At 35.7% G+C, this 23,268-nt stretch overlaps 1 protein-coding gene across 1 annotated transcript; it reads right to left on the minus strand.

Moving 5' to 3' along the window:
* Positions 1–6,202: 6,202 nt before the first annotated feature.
* Positions 6,203–10,127, minus strand: LOC135117209 (uncharacterized; the record flags this gene model as incomplete). Its single annotated transcript, XM_064035803.1, has 4 exons — positions 6,203–6,206; positions 7,120–7,392; positions 9,011–9,117; positions 9,507–10,127. Coding segments are annotated over 4 exons (1,005 nt in total), but the record flags the coding sequence as incomplete, so codon positions are not given.
* Between the last annotated feature and the right edge of the window lie 13,141 nt (positions 10,128–23,268).

The following is a 23,268-nucleotide window of genomic DNA, read 5'->3' on the forward strand; positions in this document are numbered from 1 at the left end:
AATGGTGGGTTTTTTGTAGCAACAACTCTGTAGATATTTACAATGCATCTGTACCCACAGTAATTTATTTCTTAACTCAAGTCTTTAATGATGGTGGTCAGTATAGGACCCTTAATTCATGCCGATCAGCCCTATCGTTGATCCTAGGTCCAGTTGTATCCAATGATGATAGGTTAAAAAGGTTTCTTAAAGGGGTATTTCGATTAAAACCTCCAAAACCCAAATATGATGTTACCTGGGATACCAACCTTGTTTTAGATAAATTAAGTTCATGGCACCCTAATGAAGAATTAACTTTAGATAAACTTACATATAAAACTATTACATTATTAGCTATTTCGACTGCACAAAGAGCCCAAACTCTTTCCAAAATAAAACTCAGCAATGTTCAGAAGTCCTCACAAAGTATAATTATTAAAATCCCCGACTTCATTAAGACCTCTAGACCAGGTTGTCATCAACCAGTCATTAACTTACCCTTCTTTTCAGAAAAAATATCAATTTGTCCGGCTTCAGCCTTACTGTGCTATATAGAACGCACCTCAACATTAAGAACATCAGATAATGTATTCATAGGATTTAGAAAACCTCATAAGGTTGTAGGTACACAAAAGCTTAGTCGCTGGATAAAGCACACACTCAGCGAGTGCGGGGTCGACACCAGCGTGTTTAGTGCACACAGCACGAGACACGCTGCGTCGTCGCGTGCGCATTCACTCGGCGTAAGCTTAGATGTGATCCGCAAAACAGCGGGCTGGAGTAGGAATTCCATGACCTTCGCAAAATTCTATCATAGGTCTGTCATAAAAGACAATAATGATAATACTCTAGCGGAAGCAATTATAAATCAAACCAAGTAATAACTTTAGTAGTAGTTAGATACTCACCTATTTAGTGATTAATATTTAATTATATAATACCAATTAAAATATGTACCTCTAACACAGCCAACTGTGATAGTTACTATAATAATAATTGTTTTTCAGTTAGGCATATTAGATAATGTATCTAGTTTAAGTTGGTGATTTCCTTTTTATCAACTCTGTTAAGAATCGTTGATTACCTAATTCATTAAGTATAAGTATATTACTATTTTTTTCTTACTGTGTAAACTGCGCATATAAAAATAAAGCTATATCAGTTTAACATTGACACAGATTTTCATTGATGATATTCCCGCCCTAGACATACTCTCAAGATCTACATGTGTATAAAAGAACTGTATTACTAATCTCGGAGGATTCGGCGCGAGCATAATTAATGATTAAACGAACTTACCTGTACGTGAAGTTCTATCATAATTATGCGAGCGCCAAATCCGAAGAGATTAGTAATCCCACCCTCCCAATGATACCTATCATAACTATACCGGATATCTTTACTATACCGGATTCCGGAAATACATCAATGAATTACAGGATTTCTTACTCTAAACTATATGAGCTACGACAAAATGCGAGAGCAAAACTGAACACCGCCTACCCGCAAAATGATTTCTTTTTACACGCTTTTTATTAGCTTCACCTGTATGTTTGTATGTTTGTTTGTAACCGACTTCTTTGGGCGCGATTTTGACCCACTTTAAACGGCCAGATTTCGTTCAAACTTTGTAGATTTATTGAGGACCGGTGACAATACACTAATTTGATAAAATTATTCCATTTTTAACCGACTTCCCAAAAAGGAGGAGGTTACACATACACATCAATTACTCCGAGGTTTATAGACTGATTTACGTGATTCTTTTTTTGTTCGACTCGGAATAGCTGCCAGTTGGTCCCATAGTCATCAGGTCAGGATCTGATGATGGAAACCCTGAGAGATCGAGGGCAACCTTCAAAACTTGTAGGCATACATAGGGTAAAAACTTGACACTCAGGTGAACGCCTAAAAGCACTATTCAACTGTGAAGATTTGGAGCTGACCTGATGATGGAGACCAGAGAGGGTCGAGGGAACTCGACAACTGAATATGTAAACTACCTCGTGTTTGGGCTTAAATTATTTGTATTGACAAGACCTTTGCAACAGTGAAGGTTTGGAGCTGACCTGATGATGGAGACCAGAGAAAGTCGAGGGAACTCGACAACTGAATATGTAAACTACCTCGTGTTTGGGCTTAAATTATTCGTATTGACAAGACCTATGCAACAGTGAAGGTTTGGAGCTAACCTGATGATGGAGACCAGAGAAAGTCGAGGGAACTCGACAACTGAATATGTAAAATACCTCGTTTGGACTTATATTCTTTGTATTGATGAGAACTTCCCACTTGTATGGATAGTGACAACTATTCGTATCACTGAAAAGCTTTAAATAAATAACCTTTTTACAAAAAAATTAAACCGACTTCCCAAAACACTAAAAAGGAAAAAAAAACTAATTTTAGGTGCATCTGTCTAGAAGTCGGTGGCAAAATTAACTTAGTAACGTCCATTAGACACCGACTTCTAGGCTTTTCAATTTGCAAAATATGATTTTTGTTAATTTATATAATTTTCATCTATAGTCGATAAGGTAAGAAAATTAATTACAATTTTCTATAATTTTTCTCTACAGTCGATAAGGCAGGACTCGATGTTAATTTTTATTTCCAATGATTATCTTTAGCCGTTTTCTGTAATATTGACAAATTTTTGTATACTAAAGCGAATTTTAATTCTACAAAACAAATAATAGTTTTAAAACAAACTAAAAAGTGGAAAATAAATAATAGTTTAAAAAAACTAAAAAACACGCTTTTTATAGAAAAACGAACTAAAAAATAGAAAATAAATTTTAATGAATTTAAATTAAGAAAACAGTGTTAAAAATTTCAATGAATATAAATTAATAATAGTGTGAATACAAAAAATATTTAAAAAGCGTGGGGTGCTTTTAAGATATTATCGAAATGAAAATCACTGTACTCATATCTGTCAATAAAATATTTATAACTATTGACACCATGCACGCTTTTTTAATATTTTTTTGTATTCACACTATTATTAATTTATATTCATTGAAATTTTTAACACTGTTTTCTTAATTTAAATTCATTAAAATTTATTTTCTATTTTTTAGTTCGTTTTTCTATAAAAAGCGTGTTTTTTAGTTTTTTTAAACTATTATTTTACTTTATCAATCTACCTACATTAAAATCTAAATTCCTCTGAACTTTAGTGTACGAGTGGTGACATCTATGCGATACTACATGTGTATAAAAGAACTGTATTACTAATCTCTTCGGATTCGGCGCTCGCATAATTATGATAGAACTTCACGTACAGGTAAGTTCGTTTAATCATTAATTATAAAGCATTCTAGCTTGCTCTGACAATGGGTAAGCCAGAATGCTGTTACATATACCGCACTCATGTAAACTAATGTTGCACTGCAGTCTCAAATAAATTTCTTTCAGGTCCATTTCGCACACATTCCACCAAAATATGGTAGACGTCCTCGACTCGATCACACTCAGTACACTTACTAGATGGAACTTTGCCCATAAGAAAAGCAAAACTATTTAGTGGTATATGTCCGGAACGGAGCCTTAACGCCGTTACAATATCATTTCTCGGTAGATCAGAATCCACAAACCATGGCGAGCGAGATAACCCAGGCTGAATTGTTCTATACCAGATTCCCTTTGTAAGTGATCGACTGTCGAAATATTCATTCCAAATCTCCATACACTTTTGCTTAACTGTTTGAATTACTTCTGTATAATAAGGTACATGTGGAATATTTACACCATCTGATATAGCTACATTTGCCAGACGGTCTGCCATCTCATTCCCGAATAATCCGATATGGGACGGCACACGGCACCCATTGAAGAATTATTTCGAAATTGTTCATGTTCAGTTCAAGCAGTGATTTCAAAATGCTATAAGCTATCGGTGTGCCTCGACTGTTCGAGGTGCATCGAGCTAAATGTTGGATTGCACTTTTGGAGTCAGTCAAAATAACAAATTTACCCACTTGAAAGGAACTTATATAGGACAATGCCTCTGAAATAGCATATAATTCTATCGTCATTATGGATATGTTAGCCTCAATACAAAATTTTACCGAACTATCTGACTGTGGATCGAAAAAAGCCAATCCACCTACATTATTAGTTTTCGAGCCATCCGTGTAAATTGCGTAATAATTTAAATATCTATTCCTAATGTAGTTACAACAAATATCCTCCAAAGCATGTGAATTATAGCTCCTTTTTGGCATATTCACAGTACGAGTATCTATGTTGCACTTGAGTGTATTGCCTAGATTAATACTACTCACCCAGGTATTTAATTTAAACATATCTAATTGATTACTAACATAAATAGACTTTTCTTTTAAATAATTATGAGCTAAACTTAATAATGGCTTACTTTTATATCTCCAAAAAGGATTTTCTATTAACAAACATAATTCATCTAATATCTGCATAAGTTGCAAGTTCGAAAAAGATTTCGCTTTTAACCAGTATTTACCGGCGAGGTAGTGGCGACGAACACATAATGGCGGTAGGTGCAGTTCGGATTCCATGACGTGGATCGGAGTAGTTTTTATAAATCCACCCACTGTACGTAAACATTGATTTTGCAATTTATCTAATTTGTCTAAATGAGTTTTACAACTATTGCCAAACAGGAAACTGCCGTAATCCAGCCTACTGCGAATGCAAGATATATAAAGTCTTCGTAAATTTGACACTTGTATGCCCCAACCCGGTCCAGTTAAAACTTTAAAAATATTGACTAATTTTAATGTTTTTTCTCGTATCTCATTTATTTGTTTAGCCCATCGCAATTTCCTGTCGAGCCAAAGTCCCAAATACTTAACGTTATTTACTACTTCTAATGGAGTGTTTTTTATCACGAGGCTAATGTGATCACGCGTTAAACTATTTTTATTGTCAAAGATACATACCTTACTCTTTTGTGGAGATATTTCTAAACCGGCTTGAGACAGAAGTTGGGTTAATTTATTCAATGCACGTTGAAGTCTATGCGTTGCCTCATTCAGATTATTGCACGTCACATACACTACAAAATCGTCCGCGTATTGACTAATGCAAACTTCATCGATAGATTTACAAATCTCATGTGTCAAAACATTAAAAAGAATAGGGGAAAGAGGATCGCCTTGAGCCAAACCATAAAATGTTTTCCTACTAATATAACCCTCGTGATCAAAGTTAATTGTTAAACGCTCCTTTAAAAAATTCCACACATATGTGCATATTCTATAGCCTAAACCCAACTCATCCATTGTGGTTAGAAGCCGTTCTAAATTTACATTATTATATGCATTGTCTATATCGATAAAACATGCAACAGTCGATTGTTTTTTAGAAAATCCTACTTGAATATTACTTATTAACGAAGATAAATTATCTAGGGTCGATCGGCACTTTCTGAAACCGGTGGTGTAATCAGACAGCAAGTGATTTTTTTCAATATACCATTCGATTCGATTAATTATGATGTTATGGAATACCTTACTTACACAGACATGATATCATGGATATGGGACGCAACGCCGAGCTCGAATTTAAATCACGTCCAGGTTTAGGGATTGGCACTATTCGAATATTACGCCATTGTTGGGGTACAAAACCCGTTCTAAGGAAACTATTGTAAAAAGATACCAAGATTAGTTTTGCGTTAGTAGGTAAATTCTTCAGCATTGAGTATGAAATATTGTCGCAACCCGGAGAAGTGTCCTTACGCCTAATGCAATTATTCAACTCGCTGATGGAAATAGACTTCTCCAGGCAAGGATTGTTAGAAAAAAATTGTGGCGTTTCTGAACTTACATAGTCTGGTGCCAATTGTTGTAGCAAATCATATGATCTCTCTTTACTAATAAAATATTTAGGTGCACTATACCCTTTAAACCATTTCAATTTTCTCCAGAAATCACCTTGGCATAGCGATCCGTCTATGGATGAACAAAAATCTTGCCATGATTTGCTTCTAGCTTTTCGCATGCAACATTGAGCCTCGCTTATCTTCTTTTGTAATTTATTTAAATTATAGGGAGTTGGATTGCGTCTAAACTGCGATAACGCGAGGCGCCTTTCTGCTACTAGTTTTGACAATGACGTTTCCCAGTATGGTTTAGGTCTAAAGTTGGATTCGGGATTTGTGCTCATCTTTATTAATGGAATGTTAATTTCAGCGGCCATATCTATATAATCACAAAATGTATCGTACGAGTCTTGCAGATTATCTGAAATGTTAAAATTCTCACAAATCATTGCCAAAAAGTTATGATACCCGGACCAATCTGCCCCTTTATAATTTCGCCGTACGATGGGTTGCGAGACACAGGATACATGTGTTGAAATTTGAATAACAATGTGATCACTGCCTAAGGTTTCATTGAGTGTGGTCCAATTTAGTTTATAAGCTATGTCTACGGAAGCTAAAGATATATCTGGAGAAGAAGATTGCAACTGGCTATTTACTAATTTAATACGGGTTGGCTTGTTATCGTTTAAAGTTACTAGGGAACTATCCATTAATGCATCATAGATTTGTAAACCTGTATGATCTGTCTTGCATGACCAATTTGTATGGTGGCCATTGAAATCTCCCAAGACCATCCATTTGCTGTTGAACAGAGAGAAAATATGATCCCAATCCCGGCGTTCAGTGTGAACTGATGGTGCACAGTACACAGATACAATATGTTGGATATAGTCACAGTTATACACCCTGACCCCAACTATTTCAATTCCTGGATTAACAGTGGTTAGAGTTACCGGGCTAGATTGAATTGATTTGTGTACCAGAACTGCAACTCCCCTATAACCGTCATCGCGATCTTTACGGTAAATGATGTAGTCATTGACCTTTACATGTGCTTCACCATCTAACCAAGTTTCGCTGAGTGCGGCAATATGAATTTTATTCTGACAAAGAAGTTGCTCTAAAGTAACTAACTTAGGTTTAAGACTTTGACAATTCCATTGTATTAAATTTAGCTTAACAATATTATTGTTTTTTTTTAACCATTATTATAAAAGTAATCCAAAATTATCTTAAACAATGACCAATCTGAAACATAATCGACTACCACTAATATAAACCACTCAAGACAGCATCTTGTTATTTCATGAAATTTCCATTCCATCGTTTGCCCTCTCAAAAAAATAATTTCCTTCAATCTGCTAAGAAGTTCTTCAAAATTAACCGACTTCTTTTTATGTTCCTGAGAGGGAATTTTATCCGTCTTATCTTGGCCAGTCGTCGATGGCGGGCTATTTGAAATAATCGGATCTATTTCGTACACATCATTCAGTCGATTTTGTTTGACAGAAGATTTGACCGGTGAGACTTTCTTTTTTGTAACAGGTATCGAAGTCATTGCCTTGACAATTTCCGAAAAAGTAGGAATATGAGCGGGGGAATCACTGAAAACATAATCCATTTCCATTTTAGTGTTCTCAACAATACGCGTGCTGGGGTGCGACTGTATCTCAGCACTGCTGTTGTCGACATTCACTGGCGACTAGGGCTTTCAATACCGGTATTACGGGATCCCGTAATACCGTGATCACGGATATATTTTGGTCTTTTTTCAATACCGGTATTGACGAGCCAATACCGTGATTACGGTATTACAATCTTTTTATAATTTTGATTATTGTGATTTGTTGTAATAAGTAGCAGGAAGTTGTATTAAATAAAATAAATAACTACATACTCCTAAGATGTAGGTATGTACTCATATTAGTCTCACACTTCACACTTGTGTATTAAGCGCCAACTTTTATCTCCAGCATACCCGCCCGCACCTATCTTAAACGATCGGTTTAGTCGGTCCAGCGAGCCAAACGGCGTTATTGTTTTGTTAGTCAGTACTTAGCAAAGACATCTCATCACTAGGATGTATCGCCAATCTACTTGGCAACGCTGCAGAGACTCCAGAATAGACCAGATTTCAACCGAGTCGAAGGCCTTCTCATAGTCCACAAATGCTAGACACAGGGGCTGATTATACTCTTCGGTCTTCTGTATAATCTGTCGCACTGTGTGGATGTGGTCTATGGTGCCGTATCCGCTCCGAAACCCAGCCTGCTCCGGTGGTTGGAATTCGTCTAGTCTTCGCGTAAGTCGGTTCGTGATCACTCTTGAGTACCTACAGCCTATATACGTGGCTTAGGAGGAAAATGGGCCGATAGTTCTTCAGCTGGGTTTTGTCTCCCTTTTTGAAGAACAGGACGACAACACTCCTACTCCACGCCTCTGGAGTTCTCCCTTCAAACAGGACGGCGTTAAAAAGCTTCTGGAGCTCCCCCAGTACGGGCTTACCACCTGCTTTTAATAGCTCTGTTGTAATGCCATCCTCGCTAGGGGTTTTTCCATTTTTGAGCTGTCTCAGAGCGATCTCGATTTCGCCACTGCTGACTTCTAGCAGGTCTTCGGTGAAATGGCGTGTTAATGTGGCTCTAGAATCCTTATTTCCGGGATCAGGTCCAGATGCATGCGATGCATGTATAACCGGCCATAGAAGTTTTCCACTTCCGAAAGCACTGCCGGCACCGAAGAAATGACTTCTCCACTTTTTGTGGTCAGCTTCGTCAAGTGGCTTCTTCCAAGGGATTGTACGAACACTTTTGAACCCCGATTCAGCTCAATTGCTCTTTCAATTTCAAGAGTATTGGAGCACCGGAGGTCGCGTCGTACGTGCTTGTTGATCTCTTGGTTTAGAGCCCGCTTAGCTGAGGAAGTGACAGGCGGGTTTTCACGTCGTTTCTTCATAAGCCCCAATGTTTCTTCCGAAAGCTTTGATTTCTTGCCATAACTCTGCATGTTACAGAATCTCGAACCTTCCTCCCTGAGGATCCGAACCACATATTCGTGGTTCTGGTTAACGTTGTGGCCAAATTTGACTGGAACTTTTCAGATCCTGAAATGGTTTGGAGCAGTGTTGGTCGGAGCCTGGCCTTCATCAGACGGAAACGTTCGGCCTTGAAGTTGATATTCAGAGAGCCTCGGACAAGTCGGTGATCGCTACCGGTATTAAACCTATTGATCACGGAGACTTCTCTGAGTATGTGCTTCTTGTTCATCATGATGAAGTCAATCTCATTTTTAGTCATAGGGTCGGTGTTATGATTGGACGCTTTTTGAAACTAAAGGATTGTGTTTTAAAAGTTTTAATCGATTTAAAATTAAACTCCGATTTCGAATTGGACGAATTCCATTTGACAATATTAAAAAATATTTACAACAGCCTTTCTGTAGTCAAAGTAACTGTATTAGTAAACGGGATGCCAATTTACTAAAAGCGGATATTGCGCTAAAATTTATGTTGACGAAGTTAGATGGTCAAGCTAATGACTTAAGATAAAATCTTGCAAAAGTACTTCGAAGACGCATAAAGGAGCGACGACTTTTAATATCTGGAGTACTGCAATATTTGCATGACCGACAATACCGTGATCACGTGATCACGGTATTGAAATTTCTAATACCGGTATTGATACCGGAATTGAAAAAATCCGGTATTTGAAAGCCCTACTGGCGACGGAGGAACGTAAACCGATAGTGCCTTTCTATAAGTGCAGTTGAACTCGTTCATAATCTCCCTTATCTTTTTTTCTTTTAAAAATACTGGACAAGAATTTTTAGCCAATGCCATATGTTTACCGCTGCAGTTGACACACCTGAAGGTTTCTGTTTCACAGTTCTCGTGGGGTCCACCACATTTCGGGCAAACTACTTTACTAGAAGGACATTTCTTGTACAAGTGACCATATTTCCAGCATTTGGAACATTGCGATACCGGAAATAAGTATGGTGTAACCTTGATACGCAAACCTTCTACGTACACATATTGTGGTATAAAGGAACCTTTGAAACAAACCTGGACGGCTTCACTCGGCTGCCAGCCTATTCCTTCCGGGTCACGGCGTTTTAGCCGATATACAGATATTATTTCAGGTGGCTTCTTACAGGATATACATTTTAATATATCTTCATCCGACAGATCTAAATCCACATCCCTAATTACCCCATAGGATGAGCTTCTTTCCATAGCCCTCTGTATGTTCCAGTTCCTGTCTATAAATGCTTGACATTTCTCAATTTTATTTGCGCTAAACTCATTGTCTACCTCGATGCGCACTTTAAAGGGATTTATATATTTTAAAGTGGTATGTTAAGACGGAATATAGCGCTTAAAAAGATCTTTCGATTGACATATGGTTCATACCTAGAGGTGGGACATTATTCCCTAACATAGTTAAACCTATCGATAATACGCCTTATTTGGGCTATATCTTCTAAAATACTAAGAATTGATAAGTGGTATGTTGAGACAAAATGTTGCACTTAAAAAGACCTTTGTTTGATACACTCTTTTGCTAAAAAAACGGGCACTTATACGAAATCTTAGTTTTAAGGACTTTACGTGTATTTCAAAGGGTTTTAATGATTGAAGTATGTTTCTACCGTCAAAAGAGTTAGCCGAGCTTGCGTGAGAGTGTATTCTAAATTTGAATTTTGTACAATTGCTCAGAAATTGGTTAAACCTTGTTTTGGACTAATTGCTGGCAGAAAGTTCGTCGGTGTTTTGAAAAGTTTTTGAACTGATTTTCAGGAAAATGATAATGCAGTTTTAATTAATGATTAATGTACTTTTTTGTTAGATCAAAACATTTTTGAAAAACTATGCGTATTTGATAAAATTTTCACCTGCTCTCAATGGGCTATACTGATGGTTAATGGCAATGTTAAGAGTTTCGGTATTTTAGTGTAAAGCGTTCTATTGTTTAGATGTTGTACCCACGTGTTTTAAAATATCGCTTTTTCATAATTAAACACTATTTAGAAGAGTATCAGTACCTTTGGCTGCGACAAAACAAATTTAAAGTAAGCAGTGCCGATCACATCTCGTCTCCTATCGGACTTTGACATTTAAAAAATACCAAATTTTGTGATAAATGTTAAAATTAACCGCATGAAAAACGATGAGGGGGGTTAAAGCTCTCTAAAAAGTCAAATTATTGCCGCGTTGAAGCTCTCGATATCTCCATAGGTATCGGGTTACTAAACGACGATTTAGCTGAAAGGGAGTCAAAAATTCGAAATTATTGGCCAAACGTATGTTTCTTAAGAAATGAGCAGATAGCCAATTATTGTTATGATTTAAGCAGGAAAGTGCTGTAGATGCCAGAAAATCTCATTGTAGGCAAGTTTATTTAATAAAACGTCCATGGGATGAAAACACGCTATTTGAACGCTCAGACTCTTAGATCTTCAGAGGTCTACGGAGTTTCCCAAGAGACGAGGTTGTTTAAAAATCAGTGATTACGAGACCTTAAGACCTCGTGCTCACAGTCTATGCGCTCTTTTATATATTTTGTAGAATTTCAAGACTTTTAAAAATATCAAAGTCCGATAGGAGACGAGTTGTGATCGGCACTGCTTACTTTAAATTGGTTTTGTCGCAGCCAAAGGTACTGATACTCTTCTAAATAATGTTTAATTATGAAAAAGCGATATTTTAAAACACGTGGGTACAATATCTAAACAATAGAACGCTTTACACTATAGTACTCTTAACATTACCATCAATCATCAGTATAGCCCATTTAGAGCAGGTGAAAATTTTATCAAATACGCATAGTTTTTCAAAAATGTTTTGATCTAACAAAAAAGTACATTAATCATTAATTAAAACTGCATTATCATTTTCCCGAAAATCAGTTCAAAAACTTTTCAAAACACCGACGAACTTTCTGCCAGCAATTAGTCCAAAACAAGGTTTAACCAATTTCTGAGCAATTGTACAAAATTCTTTAGAATACACTCTCACGCATGCTCGGCTAACTCTTTTGACGGTAGAAACATACTACAATCATTAAAACCCTTTGAAATACACGTAAAGTCCTTAAAACTAAGATTTCGCATAGGTGCCCGCTTTTTTTGCAAAAGAGTTTATATAGTCCATTAATAGATGTGGAATATTATTCCTTAACATAATATAAACTATCAACAATACGTCTTAGTCAGGCTACTTTTTCTAAAATAGTAATTAAAATTGGTAAGTAGTATGCCAATTTAATATAGGTACTTAAATAATGCACGTGAATATTTAAGTCAGAAATTGACAAAAAGAATAAACTTCTTCCAATTGTAATATTTTTTTCTCATTTTCTTGTCGAACTAACTATTTGACTCACTACATTTGTCGGACAAGTCGATATTTGCAGTAAGAATAGTATTATCTATCATTGTTGTATTTGTCCGAAATGTATGTATGGGGAGACACAGTGTCGTCATATCGACATGTTTCGGATGGTGGACACTCCAAACGCAGCATGATCTTTATCGGACAAGTTGACCACCATTCTCTAGTTAACTTTATTAAACGAATCTCAAAAAAATGAAACGTATATGTACGAAGAGTCATAGTGACGTCATATCGACAATTTCAGGGGCCCGATTCTCCTAATTTTACTTAAGCGACCTTCGATTGACGTTCGACTCGATTCGACTAAGATCCAATCCCGACTCGATTACGATTGAAGCGTACGTGGCATTCCGCTATTTTTTGTTTGAAATAAACGTTTTTATCCTTTTCTGTCATTCAATAATGAATCATTTTGTCTGCAAATGATTTACGATTGCAAAATGATTGTACAGCAAACTACCGTATAGACCAAAATCATCAAAATAGCAGACCAATCGCACACCAATCAAATGTCAATCGAATACGATTGGTCTTTTATTAGTAGCAGAATGCCCGATATGGTTAAAACTGCTATTACGATCATATTGCGATTCAATTTCTATTCGATTTTGACATTATTAACTTAGGAGAATCGGGGCCCAGGAGTCAAGCATTAAAAAACGCAGCGGCACCAAAATTTGCGCATTCGAAAAGTTTGTCGGACTCATCGTAAGGAAGGCACTCACAAAGTCTTAAATGTATATGTATCAAAAAAAAATTTTTTCGCCGGCCTTTGGACTACTATGCACACAACGCGATCAGATATTGGATATAGGATTTGTCCGGTATCGGGCGACAAAAAATGTTGGTTGCATTCACGATTTTCTTTAAAACTGTCAGCCGACTGTTTATTTTGCAGTGTGTGGGAATATGAAACACAAAATGCGTTTTATGTGAACTTGGAGCATGAACCAACTTCTTCAGATGAATGACTTGGAGAATCTAGTACATTCCCAAAGGACTGATACCCGTTTTCACCAACGAATACCTAAATTTAGGGAGAATTTATGGAACACTTAATAAGAATTTCATTTTCACCAAAACCTAGGTGTCAATTATAACCTTAAAATTTCACTTAAACTTGGGGGCCCGATTGATGCCTGCTTAAACAACTCCTATCATTATCATGACAGAATACAAACATATTTTGAACCGTTTCTGGCGATGGATAGTGAAATGAAACGTAAAGGACATTGTTCAATTTTGGCCTAAGAAAGAACCGATGTGAATATAAATTATACTATATTAGGGTTGTTGCCTAGTTTTAAGTCAATTAAAAATTTGTATATGCACCGAAAGTTCACAAAACTAGAAACACGTTAAGCTATATTATATTAATAATAACTGACCACATAATTTTTAAAAAATTAATGAAATTTAAATTTATCGTCTATTACGTCATGCCCTTGAAAACGGCGAATCGAGTCCGATGTCGTCACTTTACATTGACAATGACAAGTATTGGACAGTGACAGTCTATGACAGGTATAAACTGAGAATTGATGTGATGTTTTCTTTAGTTTTTATTTGTATTTAAGCAAAAGAAAGTTAGAAAAGAATTATGGAGAAAGGATTTATGAAAGCTGATAGTTTTTTTGTCTCTCAATTCTTTGCTAATAACCAAGATGACACAAATATAACCTCAATAACAAACACAAACTTTACGTTCCTTTGCACAGTTTTATTTTATCGCGTACACAACTCAAAACATTACAGGTATTTTCTTTTGTGCCCAATGTTTAAAAATAATGTAAATGTTTAAAATATTTGTTTTTGTACCTATATTATAAGAATACATTATTAGAATTTAAAAATCAATGACTTCTTTCTAATTAGTTTCTTCTCTTTAGATGTGGAAAGTGTAAAGGAACACATAGTATACTGTGACGTCACAGTCACGTGATCGAGCGTTTTCTGGGCAATGTTTTAAGAAAAATAGAAAAACATCGAATACATAAAAAGTAAAGAGATTTAAGACGCAAAATCCTAGGAGGGGTGATCTTTAAATTATTTAGAAGCTATTTAAATAGATTTTCGAAAATTGGAAACAACCCTATTTTCATTTTTATATTGTTTGAAACATATTTTAGTATTCCACGGACACTTCAAATAAATAAATTCCAAATAAAAAGTTGGGTCACAATTATTGATGCCTAAAGCTTTGGTTTCCAAGGAAAGCGGTGCCGTCATATAGCGACCGTAATACAGCGGTGAAAGACATCACCAGAACGTTGTCTATGTAAACAAAATGGGGCGGTTTCCTAGAGAGCGGTAACTGACGCCGTAACTTCAAAAAGCGGTGCCGCCATTTGCATGACGGCCGTCTTGACGGTGTCAGATAGTTTGGTGAACGTTTTATTGAAAGCGGTGAAGCTTTTTTAATACGTATTTGTGTTTTTTTTTCGGAACAACGTCAAAAATTTGTTACAACTCTAGGAGCAGCGAGGACGACGAAATTTTAATAGATTTCGTACGAAACCACGAAGGCAATATCTAACATAAAAAGTAAAGATTATAGAAAAGTCAACTAAAACAGAATTGGTGTTGTGAAATTTGAGAAATATTAAATAAAACAGGTTAGTAAGTATGATACAACTAACAAAAAGTTCATGACGGTGTGTTAAAACGGCCGTGGAACTTTCCACATGTAATCACCGTAAAGACGACCGTCTATTTGCGTCCGTAATAAGACGGCCGCTATTTGACGGCACCGCTTTCCTAGGAAACCCAAGCTTTATAAAATGTTTCCGTCAGCCAGTGCTGCCAGTTTCGGAAGTTTTCGTGATTTCGGTAAATACGGATCGAATTGAGAACCTCCTTTCCGAAGTCGGTTATTAAAATTAGTTGGTAACACTTTATTCATTTAAATACCTAAACTGACTAGCTAGAAATAACTAGTATTCTATATGTTTTAAGCGAAATCGCGAATTTCTAGCTTGGCATTCGAGTAGGATTATAGTTTTCGTAATTGGCAACACCGGTGTACTTCAGTCAGTTTGCTAGAAGTCAGTTTGATTGCTTTGCGACTATCGTTTCTTTTGTGATTTTCTATGCGTTTCATGGATTTATTCTAACAACTTTGGTAGTCTCGGCTGTGTGTTTAAAGACTGGATTTTCATGGCATTTTCGGATATTACTCTGTCTGTGATCGAATTTAGTTGTATTATAATTACAACAATGGATGCAGAATATAGTATATTCTATAAATTATGGATCTGCTGGAGGTTCTTTGGTATTAGAAAACGAAGATATACTTCGTTGCATACAACAATGGACTGTTCCCCGTATGGTAAGTGGTCTACGAAAGTGTTTTTCTAATTTTGATAAGAATGTTACTACCTACTTATGTTTTCATAAGCACACAATTTCACGGTTTTCAAATCAATTGCCACAATTGCAAGTTACTTGACATTTACTAATGTTTTATTTTATTTATTTATTACAGGTTGAAGCTCATACCTTATATGTACGACGTGTTGGTCTGAAGCAGTCGAGCATAATAAGATGCAATGCACTGTTGGACGCAATTTTGTACATTGTAAGAAGCTCCTACCATCAGGCATTACTGTTGCAATTGTATCGTTGGGCGTAGAACAGTGGGCTGTTGTGCCCACATAATGACTATTATCTGGTATAGATACCAAAATTCAATTGAACCCCCTGCTCAGTTCTTAGATAATATATTATTGAGAACTATTGATGATTAAAAACCTTTTATTGAATATAAATATTGTTTTTATTGCACATCCTCGAAAACCTCTTTCATTGTTATTGGTAAACCTTACTTTAACTGTTAAATTATTTTGTGTGGTAATGACATTTTTAGTATGGTTTGTGCTTTCTTGGTAATAGACCGCGGGTTCGATTCCCGCCTTATGGCATGTAGATAGCTAGGTAACTGTCTAATATAAAAGTAGTAACAATCATTTAAATAAATAAGTCTCTATCGTAATAATATCGATATTTTATGAATTGTGGTGAGTGGAACTGTTCCATTTTGGATACTTATGCGTTTTATCACAAATCCAAAGTGGATTCACTATATATTAAGAAACGTAACGTTGAAAGCAAAAGCGTTTAGGTAGTTGCTTTTCATAAAAATTCTAAGCATTTATGAAAACTAGTCACACGCCCCGTCTTCGCACGGTGGCAATGTAAAACCTTGGTGTAAACCTTCCTCTTGACCTACTCTATCTATTAAAAAAAATCGCACCCAAATCCATTGCGTAGTTTTAAAGATCTAAAGCATTCATAGGGACAGACAGAAAATGCAACTTTATAAAATAAGGGTATGATTTAAGCTGTCACCAATTTAATTCATTTTGTGTTTCTTAAATAATAGGGTTTGCCCTCAAAATAGTAGATTTGTCACCAAAATGTAGTCACCAAACAATATAAAATCAATTCCACAATAAATTACCGAAAATCATGGAGATATGGGGTCAAGTACCAAATAAATGGTTTTGTATATATTATAATAGGTTTGTCCTAATAGTATTTAAGCAAACTAATTTAAAGAGATCACCAATAAATCATATATTATATCACTAGAAAATTTCATGAAGGTCTAAAAATGTAGGGTGGTCGTCATCATCCTTTCAAAAAAAGAGTCTACTACTTAACTGGCCATGTGCTTCCCCCAAGGGTCTTAATTTCCATAGGTAGTATAAATCCCACCAAAAACATTAAATGTAAAAAATGCCAAGTCTCTCGATGCAGTCTTTCCATCGTAAAAAGTTTTGAGATCTCATAGAAGCCAAGTCCTATTCAAAATATTTTGTAGTTATAAATCAACATTTAGTAATTGTATCAATAGTTTTCTTTATATTATAATTATAGTGACTTGGCAATGAGCACAAGAAGAAACAAATAAAACGGCATATTTGGAGGAGTTGAAAGTTACACACACCGCATGCGTAAACAATAATATCACAAAATTAATTTTCTTTTGGTTTATCCGTGTCGTCCCAACCGAATTTCGGCAACGGCAGTCAGTCTTTAGTGTACTCTCGATTCATTTACTTTCATAAAGCGATAATATAGAATAAATATAAATAATTAAGAATACCTTACGGGCCGTAAGGTATTCTTAATTATTGTATTGGAGCATGTAGTCGGTAGTGACCATCATGATTCACACATAACAAATAATCTGATCACTGGTCTCGTCAGTAACATTTGCACATAATTCCAGGCAGCAGGCAGCTTTTAATTTGTGCTCATTGCCAAGTCACTATAATTATAATATAAAGAAAACTATTGATACAATTACTAAATGTTGATTTATAACTACAAAATATTTTGAATAGGACTTGGCTTCTATGAGATCTCAAAACTTTTTACGATGGAAAGACTGCATCGAGAGACTTGGCATTTTTTACATTTAATGTTTTTGGTGGGATCTCATTTATTTTTTGTAAGTGTATTTCTTTCTTTTTTTTTTTTTAGGTGACCTCATAATTTCTTGGACTTCAGCTACTGCTTTGCTTAGAACCCATTCTCTATCTCTATCTCTTTTGTTTCTTCTCTGAGGCTTCGTTACTTCTAAGGTAGACAAGTCTGGGCGATATATACTTCGGAGTCGATTATATTCAGCTATTGCTGTCTCCTGAGCTTTGATACTACTAAAATTCACAATTATTAAATGTAATCCACCCAAACTAGTCACTCTTGAAAGGGCCACGTATGCTTGACCACAGGTAAAAACCGAAGAACCCATATCCATCATTGCATTATTTAGGCTCAGCCCCTGACTCTTATGTATGGTTATAGCATAAGCTATGCATATGGGGAATTGTTCCCGATGAACATACGCTCTAGATATAATTTCAAATTTGGTTTTAACAGCACAAAGTTCATATGAGTGGTCATTACTAAATTTGATTACTATTGTTTTTACTTTCTTTGGGTCCTCAGGATCATACTTTACACTTTGTACTTTACCGATGGAACCATCTAACAAATAACTAACTAAATAAATATGTATCTACTAACTTACAAACTACAACTAAACTAAACTAAATAACACGTAAAGTTCTCCGAATATCAATTATCACTACAATATTTTTTAGTTTCGAAATGGTTTTTCATAGACAGATGGCGCTATCAAATGAAAATTATCGAATTATTTTGAAGTACTACTTAGACTGCGCTTTGTAACGAAACCATAGCGGGATTCAGACAGGTACAACGCCATCTATCGAGCGCGCAAACAATATTTATCGCAATACAATGGAGTTTTAGCTTTATTAATTTAATGAATTATGAACTTTATGTATTAATTTGTATTAATGATAGTCTATGTATTACATTTATATTATTCTTTTCTATTCTATGTATGTATTCATCCAATTGAATAGGTACTTAAACAACGAACAAAGTTAACAATGCAGTCAAAATCCATACATAATGTTCTTGCCAAACCGCAAATATAAAATTGTTTTCTATGGCATATTATTTTTTAATGTTTTTATAATTTTTCCTTTATATGTGGCTAATGACCTATCTTGGTGCAAAATTTGAAGTTTCTAAGTCTGCTAGAAGTACCTTAGATTTTTGATGATCTGTCAGTGAATCAGTGAGTCAGTGAGTCAGTGAGTGACAAAATGGTGTAACTTTGATCGACCGTAACTCCTAAACTATTAATTCAATTGGCATGTAATTTCGAACTTAAGCTTGTTCTAATGCCTACTATTATTCACCGAAAACCTAAACTCCTAGCTTTGTCCACGTCGAAGATATAGGGGGGGCGAAACAGCCGCGAATCGCTTCGAGAAAAGATGGTACGGCCGTGCCCGTTTTGCTCGAGACTTGGCTGGGGCACTGCCGTGCCCCCAGATATATTCAAATTAAATTTCTAGCTGAATAGCAAATAAAACATATTTTAATTAAAGTCAAAATCATCAATATTTATTGTTAAAAATAACAATCACTGAATAATCAGCGCTGGTTTTGAAGGATTTTGAAGGGCGCCCCCTTTTTCTTTTCTGGCCGATAAGTAAATTTTTTGCCTCTGGTGGGGGGTTGGCCAGCTTTAAGCGTATGGCTAATCCGATAATATGCTTGCACATATAATTTTTCACATCGCGAATCGTATGATCGTACCTACAACCAACCTACAACCCATTAGTTGAGGCCCGAAAGCGCGCCAATTTGTCTCCCTTCCCTTCCTCTTCCCTTTGAACATATTTTCATTAAAATCATAAACTGATGTATTAAATTGGTAACGAATACATTATTTTAATAACTGAACGAAATAAAATGTAACTACTGTATTGGTGACAAAATAACAAATAAAAAGGAGTCGCAGTCAGGGATCGATTAATCGATTTATTTGGTGACAGATCTACCATTTTGAGCACCAAGCTATTATTTAAGTAATAAAACTATTATTATAAGAACGAAGTTTATATTCATGTAATGCACTACAATTTTATTGGTAATCCATCTCATATTTTACACATTATATTAACAATAATTTGGTAATTCATACCTGGGAACACTCTTTGTTTTCTGAGAACGATAATATTTCGTGGCGTTATATCTATTTATTAGGTGATACAACTTGATGACAAATATAAATTTTGGTGACAAAAAATATAGTTCCCATAAAATAATGGGTATGATTTAAGCTGTCATCAATTTAATTCATTTTGTGTTTCTTGTGGGTTTGCCCTCAAAATAGTAGATTTGTCACCAAAATGTAGTCACCAAACAATGTAAAATCAATTCCACAATAATTACTGAAAATCATGGAGATATGGGGTCAAGTACCAAATAAATGGTTTTGTATGTATTATAATAGGTTTGTCCTAATAGTATTTAAGCAAACTAATTTAAAGAGATCACTAGATCACCAATAAATCATATATTATATCACTAGAAAATTTCATGAAGGTCTAAAAATGTAGGGTGGTCGTCATCATCCTTTCAACCAAAAGAGTCTACTACTTAACTGGCCATGTGCCTCCCTCAAGGGGCTTAATTTCCACAGGTAGTATAAATATATTTAAATTAAATTTCTAACTGAATAGTAAATAAAAATCTTAATTAAAGTCAAAATAATAACAACAATGAACGTAATCGTCGCGAATGAAGTAAACTTGCATCTCGCTGTCCGCGCCGCGCATCGTATGATCGTACCTACAACCCATTCGTTGAGGCCCGAAAGCGCGCCAATTTGTCTCCCTTCCCTTCCTCTTCCCTTTGAACATATTTTCATTAAAATTATAAACTGATGTATTAAATTGGTATCGAATAGTACATTATTTTACTAACTGAACGAAATAAAATGTAACTACTGTATTGGTGACAAAATAACAAATAAAAACCGGCCAAGTGCGAGTCGGACTCGTGCACGAAGGGTTCCGTAAATTACAGTTAAATCAACCTATCTCAAAAACTATAAGAGATACTTTGATCAAACCAAAAATCGTTGAAAGAGTTAATTAGCATGCATCACCTCTATTTTTTTTAGAATTTTATACCCCGTAGTTATAAAAATAGAGGGGGGGGGACATACTTTTTACGACTTTGAGAGCTGATATCTCAAAAACCGTTCACTTTAAGAAAAATGTTTTTTAGAAAACTTTATATCATTTTAAAAGACCTTTCCATTGATACCCCACACGGGTATGTACATCGAAAAAAAAAATTTCATCCCTCAGTTACATGTATGGGGGGTTACATGTATACCCCCAATTCTTTTTTTTACTATTTAGTGTCATATTTTTGTAGCGGTTCATACAACACATATTCCCATCAAATTTCATCACTGTAGTACTTATAGTTTCCGAGTAAATCGGCTGTGACAGACGGACAGACGGACAGACGGACAGACGGACATGACGAAACTATAAGGGTTCCGTTTTTGCCATTTTGGCTACGGAACCCTAAAAAGGAGTCGCAGTCAGGGATCGATTAATCGATTTATTTGGTGACAGATCTACCATTTTGAGCACCAAGCTATTATTTAAGTAATAAAACTATTATTATGAGAACGAAGTTTATATTCATATAATGCACTACAATTTTATTGGAAATCCATCTCATATTTTACACATTATATAACAATAATTTGGTAATTCATACCTGGGAACACTCTTTGTTTATCTGAGAACGAAAATATTTCGTGGCGATAGATCTATTTATTAGGTGATACAACTTGATGACAAATATAAATTTTGGTGACAAAAAATATAGTTCCCTAAAGGAATCATTGTCAAAGAATTATCTTAAACTTGACTAGATACTATCTCTTTTTCCTAGTATCTAGTAGAGTAGTCTTTTCCTAGATCTAGAAGAGAACATATAGAGCTGTACATAGTATTGTTGATATTTTGTATAGTGTAGCTTGATAATACTACTCTGATATTTCACGCAAGCTTGGCTATTTTTTATTTATAACCTCAAAATATTAACTTTTTTCGTAATTATTTTAGTTTCCTGAAGTGCCCGTTCGTGAAAACTTATTTCATAGGATTCCATATAATTTTAAGAGTTTATAGAAGTCACTTTCCATTCGAACGGTTCTTAGGCAGAACATGTATGGAGCCGGAACAATGTCCTTTCAGAAAGTTTAGAAGCATACATACACATAACATATCCTCAACCTCCACAGCTTCTAAACTTTCTGAAAGTTTACGTTCACGACGATGATTATAATCATTAGAAGACCACGTACCTATCTTACGTGAAAGAGCCGATGACTGAGAAATAAGTACGTGATCATGACTTTTTTATAAGATTATAGGTTATCACTTGCTATGAATGCACTTGCTAGGTCGTGATGTCGCTGAATTATTCAAAAATAGGAAGTCCTGCATGTCCATAAATACACAGACCATAACAGATGCAAATCTGGTAATCTGATGTAGTTTCGCGGTGGCCGGGACAACTATAGGCCTATTCAGACCTAAGCGGTATTCGCTACCGTCTACGGCAGAGAAAACCCTGTGGGTATGCGGTAATATGACTGTTCAGACCTAAGCGGTATTCGCTACCACCTGCGACAGAGAAAACCCAGTGGGTATGCGATAATATTACTGTTGATGTTCGGGATGTATGCCGCTGCTGCCGCGCGGTATGTACTTCTACCCACAGCAGCAGTGAATATCGCTCAGGTCGCTCTAGCCGCGGTATAGTTATCGGCACGGATATCGAGCCCTGACCTTCACCTGCGCAGAAGCCATTTATTGGTTTATTGCCTTATGTGTACAGTGCGCAAAGCGATCCCCACTCTTCCACCAAGAGCTCAATATCCGTGCCGGTAACTATACTTGATACTAAATACCTGAGCGAAACCCGCGCGGTATCTACCTCTACCCACAGCGGCAGCGAATATCGCTCAGGTTTGAATAGGCCTTAAATACCAAAACTGCAGTAGATACCAATGATTCGAAAATTGTGAATATGGAGGAGCCTATCTCCTAGGTGATAGGGGATACCCTCTGGAGGTAAGAAGTAGGCTAACATTGAACATAATAAATTATGTAAATTAAAACAAAGATAGTAAACAAATATTTTAATATTAGTCCTCATATAATGTACCAAACATTATCATCATCCTCCTGCACCAATTCAATTTGGGGTGGGCTGGGCGCAGCATGTTTTTACACGTCTTTCCAATTTCTCGCACCACCTGAAACTAAATAAATATAATAAATCTGTAATTTTAACCCCATACTTAAATCCATCAACTCATGGAGAACAAAAATACAATGAAGCCCACAGTAAAACAAGGAACACAGTTGAACGGCAATATCTTAATACACTATATTATTATACACAGATATTATTCACATTTACCTGTAAACGGTTCCTATCGCATTAAAACTATTTGTGACTGGATCCAAGCCTTGTTTTTGGCTTCGTTCGTGGTCCCATCCGTTTTTTGTTTAATATTGTGTCTCTATGAGACGTCAGCAATTTCACTAGCTTGTCTTTTTCTTCTGTAAGAAAGGTTTATCCTCGTTTTCTCTTCTCTGCCAAAATAAACTTATCTATTCAACAATAATAAACCCAAAATTAACCTCACTCTATGTCATAC

The sequence above is a fragment of the Helicoverpa armigera genome, chromosome 8 (genome assembly GCF_030705265.1).
Source record: "Helicoverpa armigera isolate CAAS_96S chromosome 8, ASM3070526v1, whole genome shotgun sequence".
In the NCBI taxonomy this organism is placed as follows: Eukaryota; Metazoa; Arthropoda; class Insecta; order Lepidoptera; family Noctuidae; genus Helicoverpa; species Helicoverpa armigera.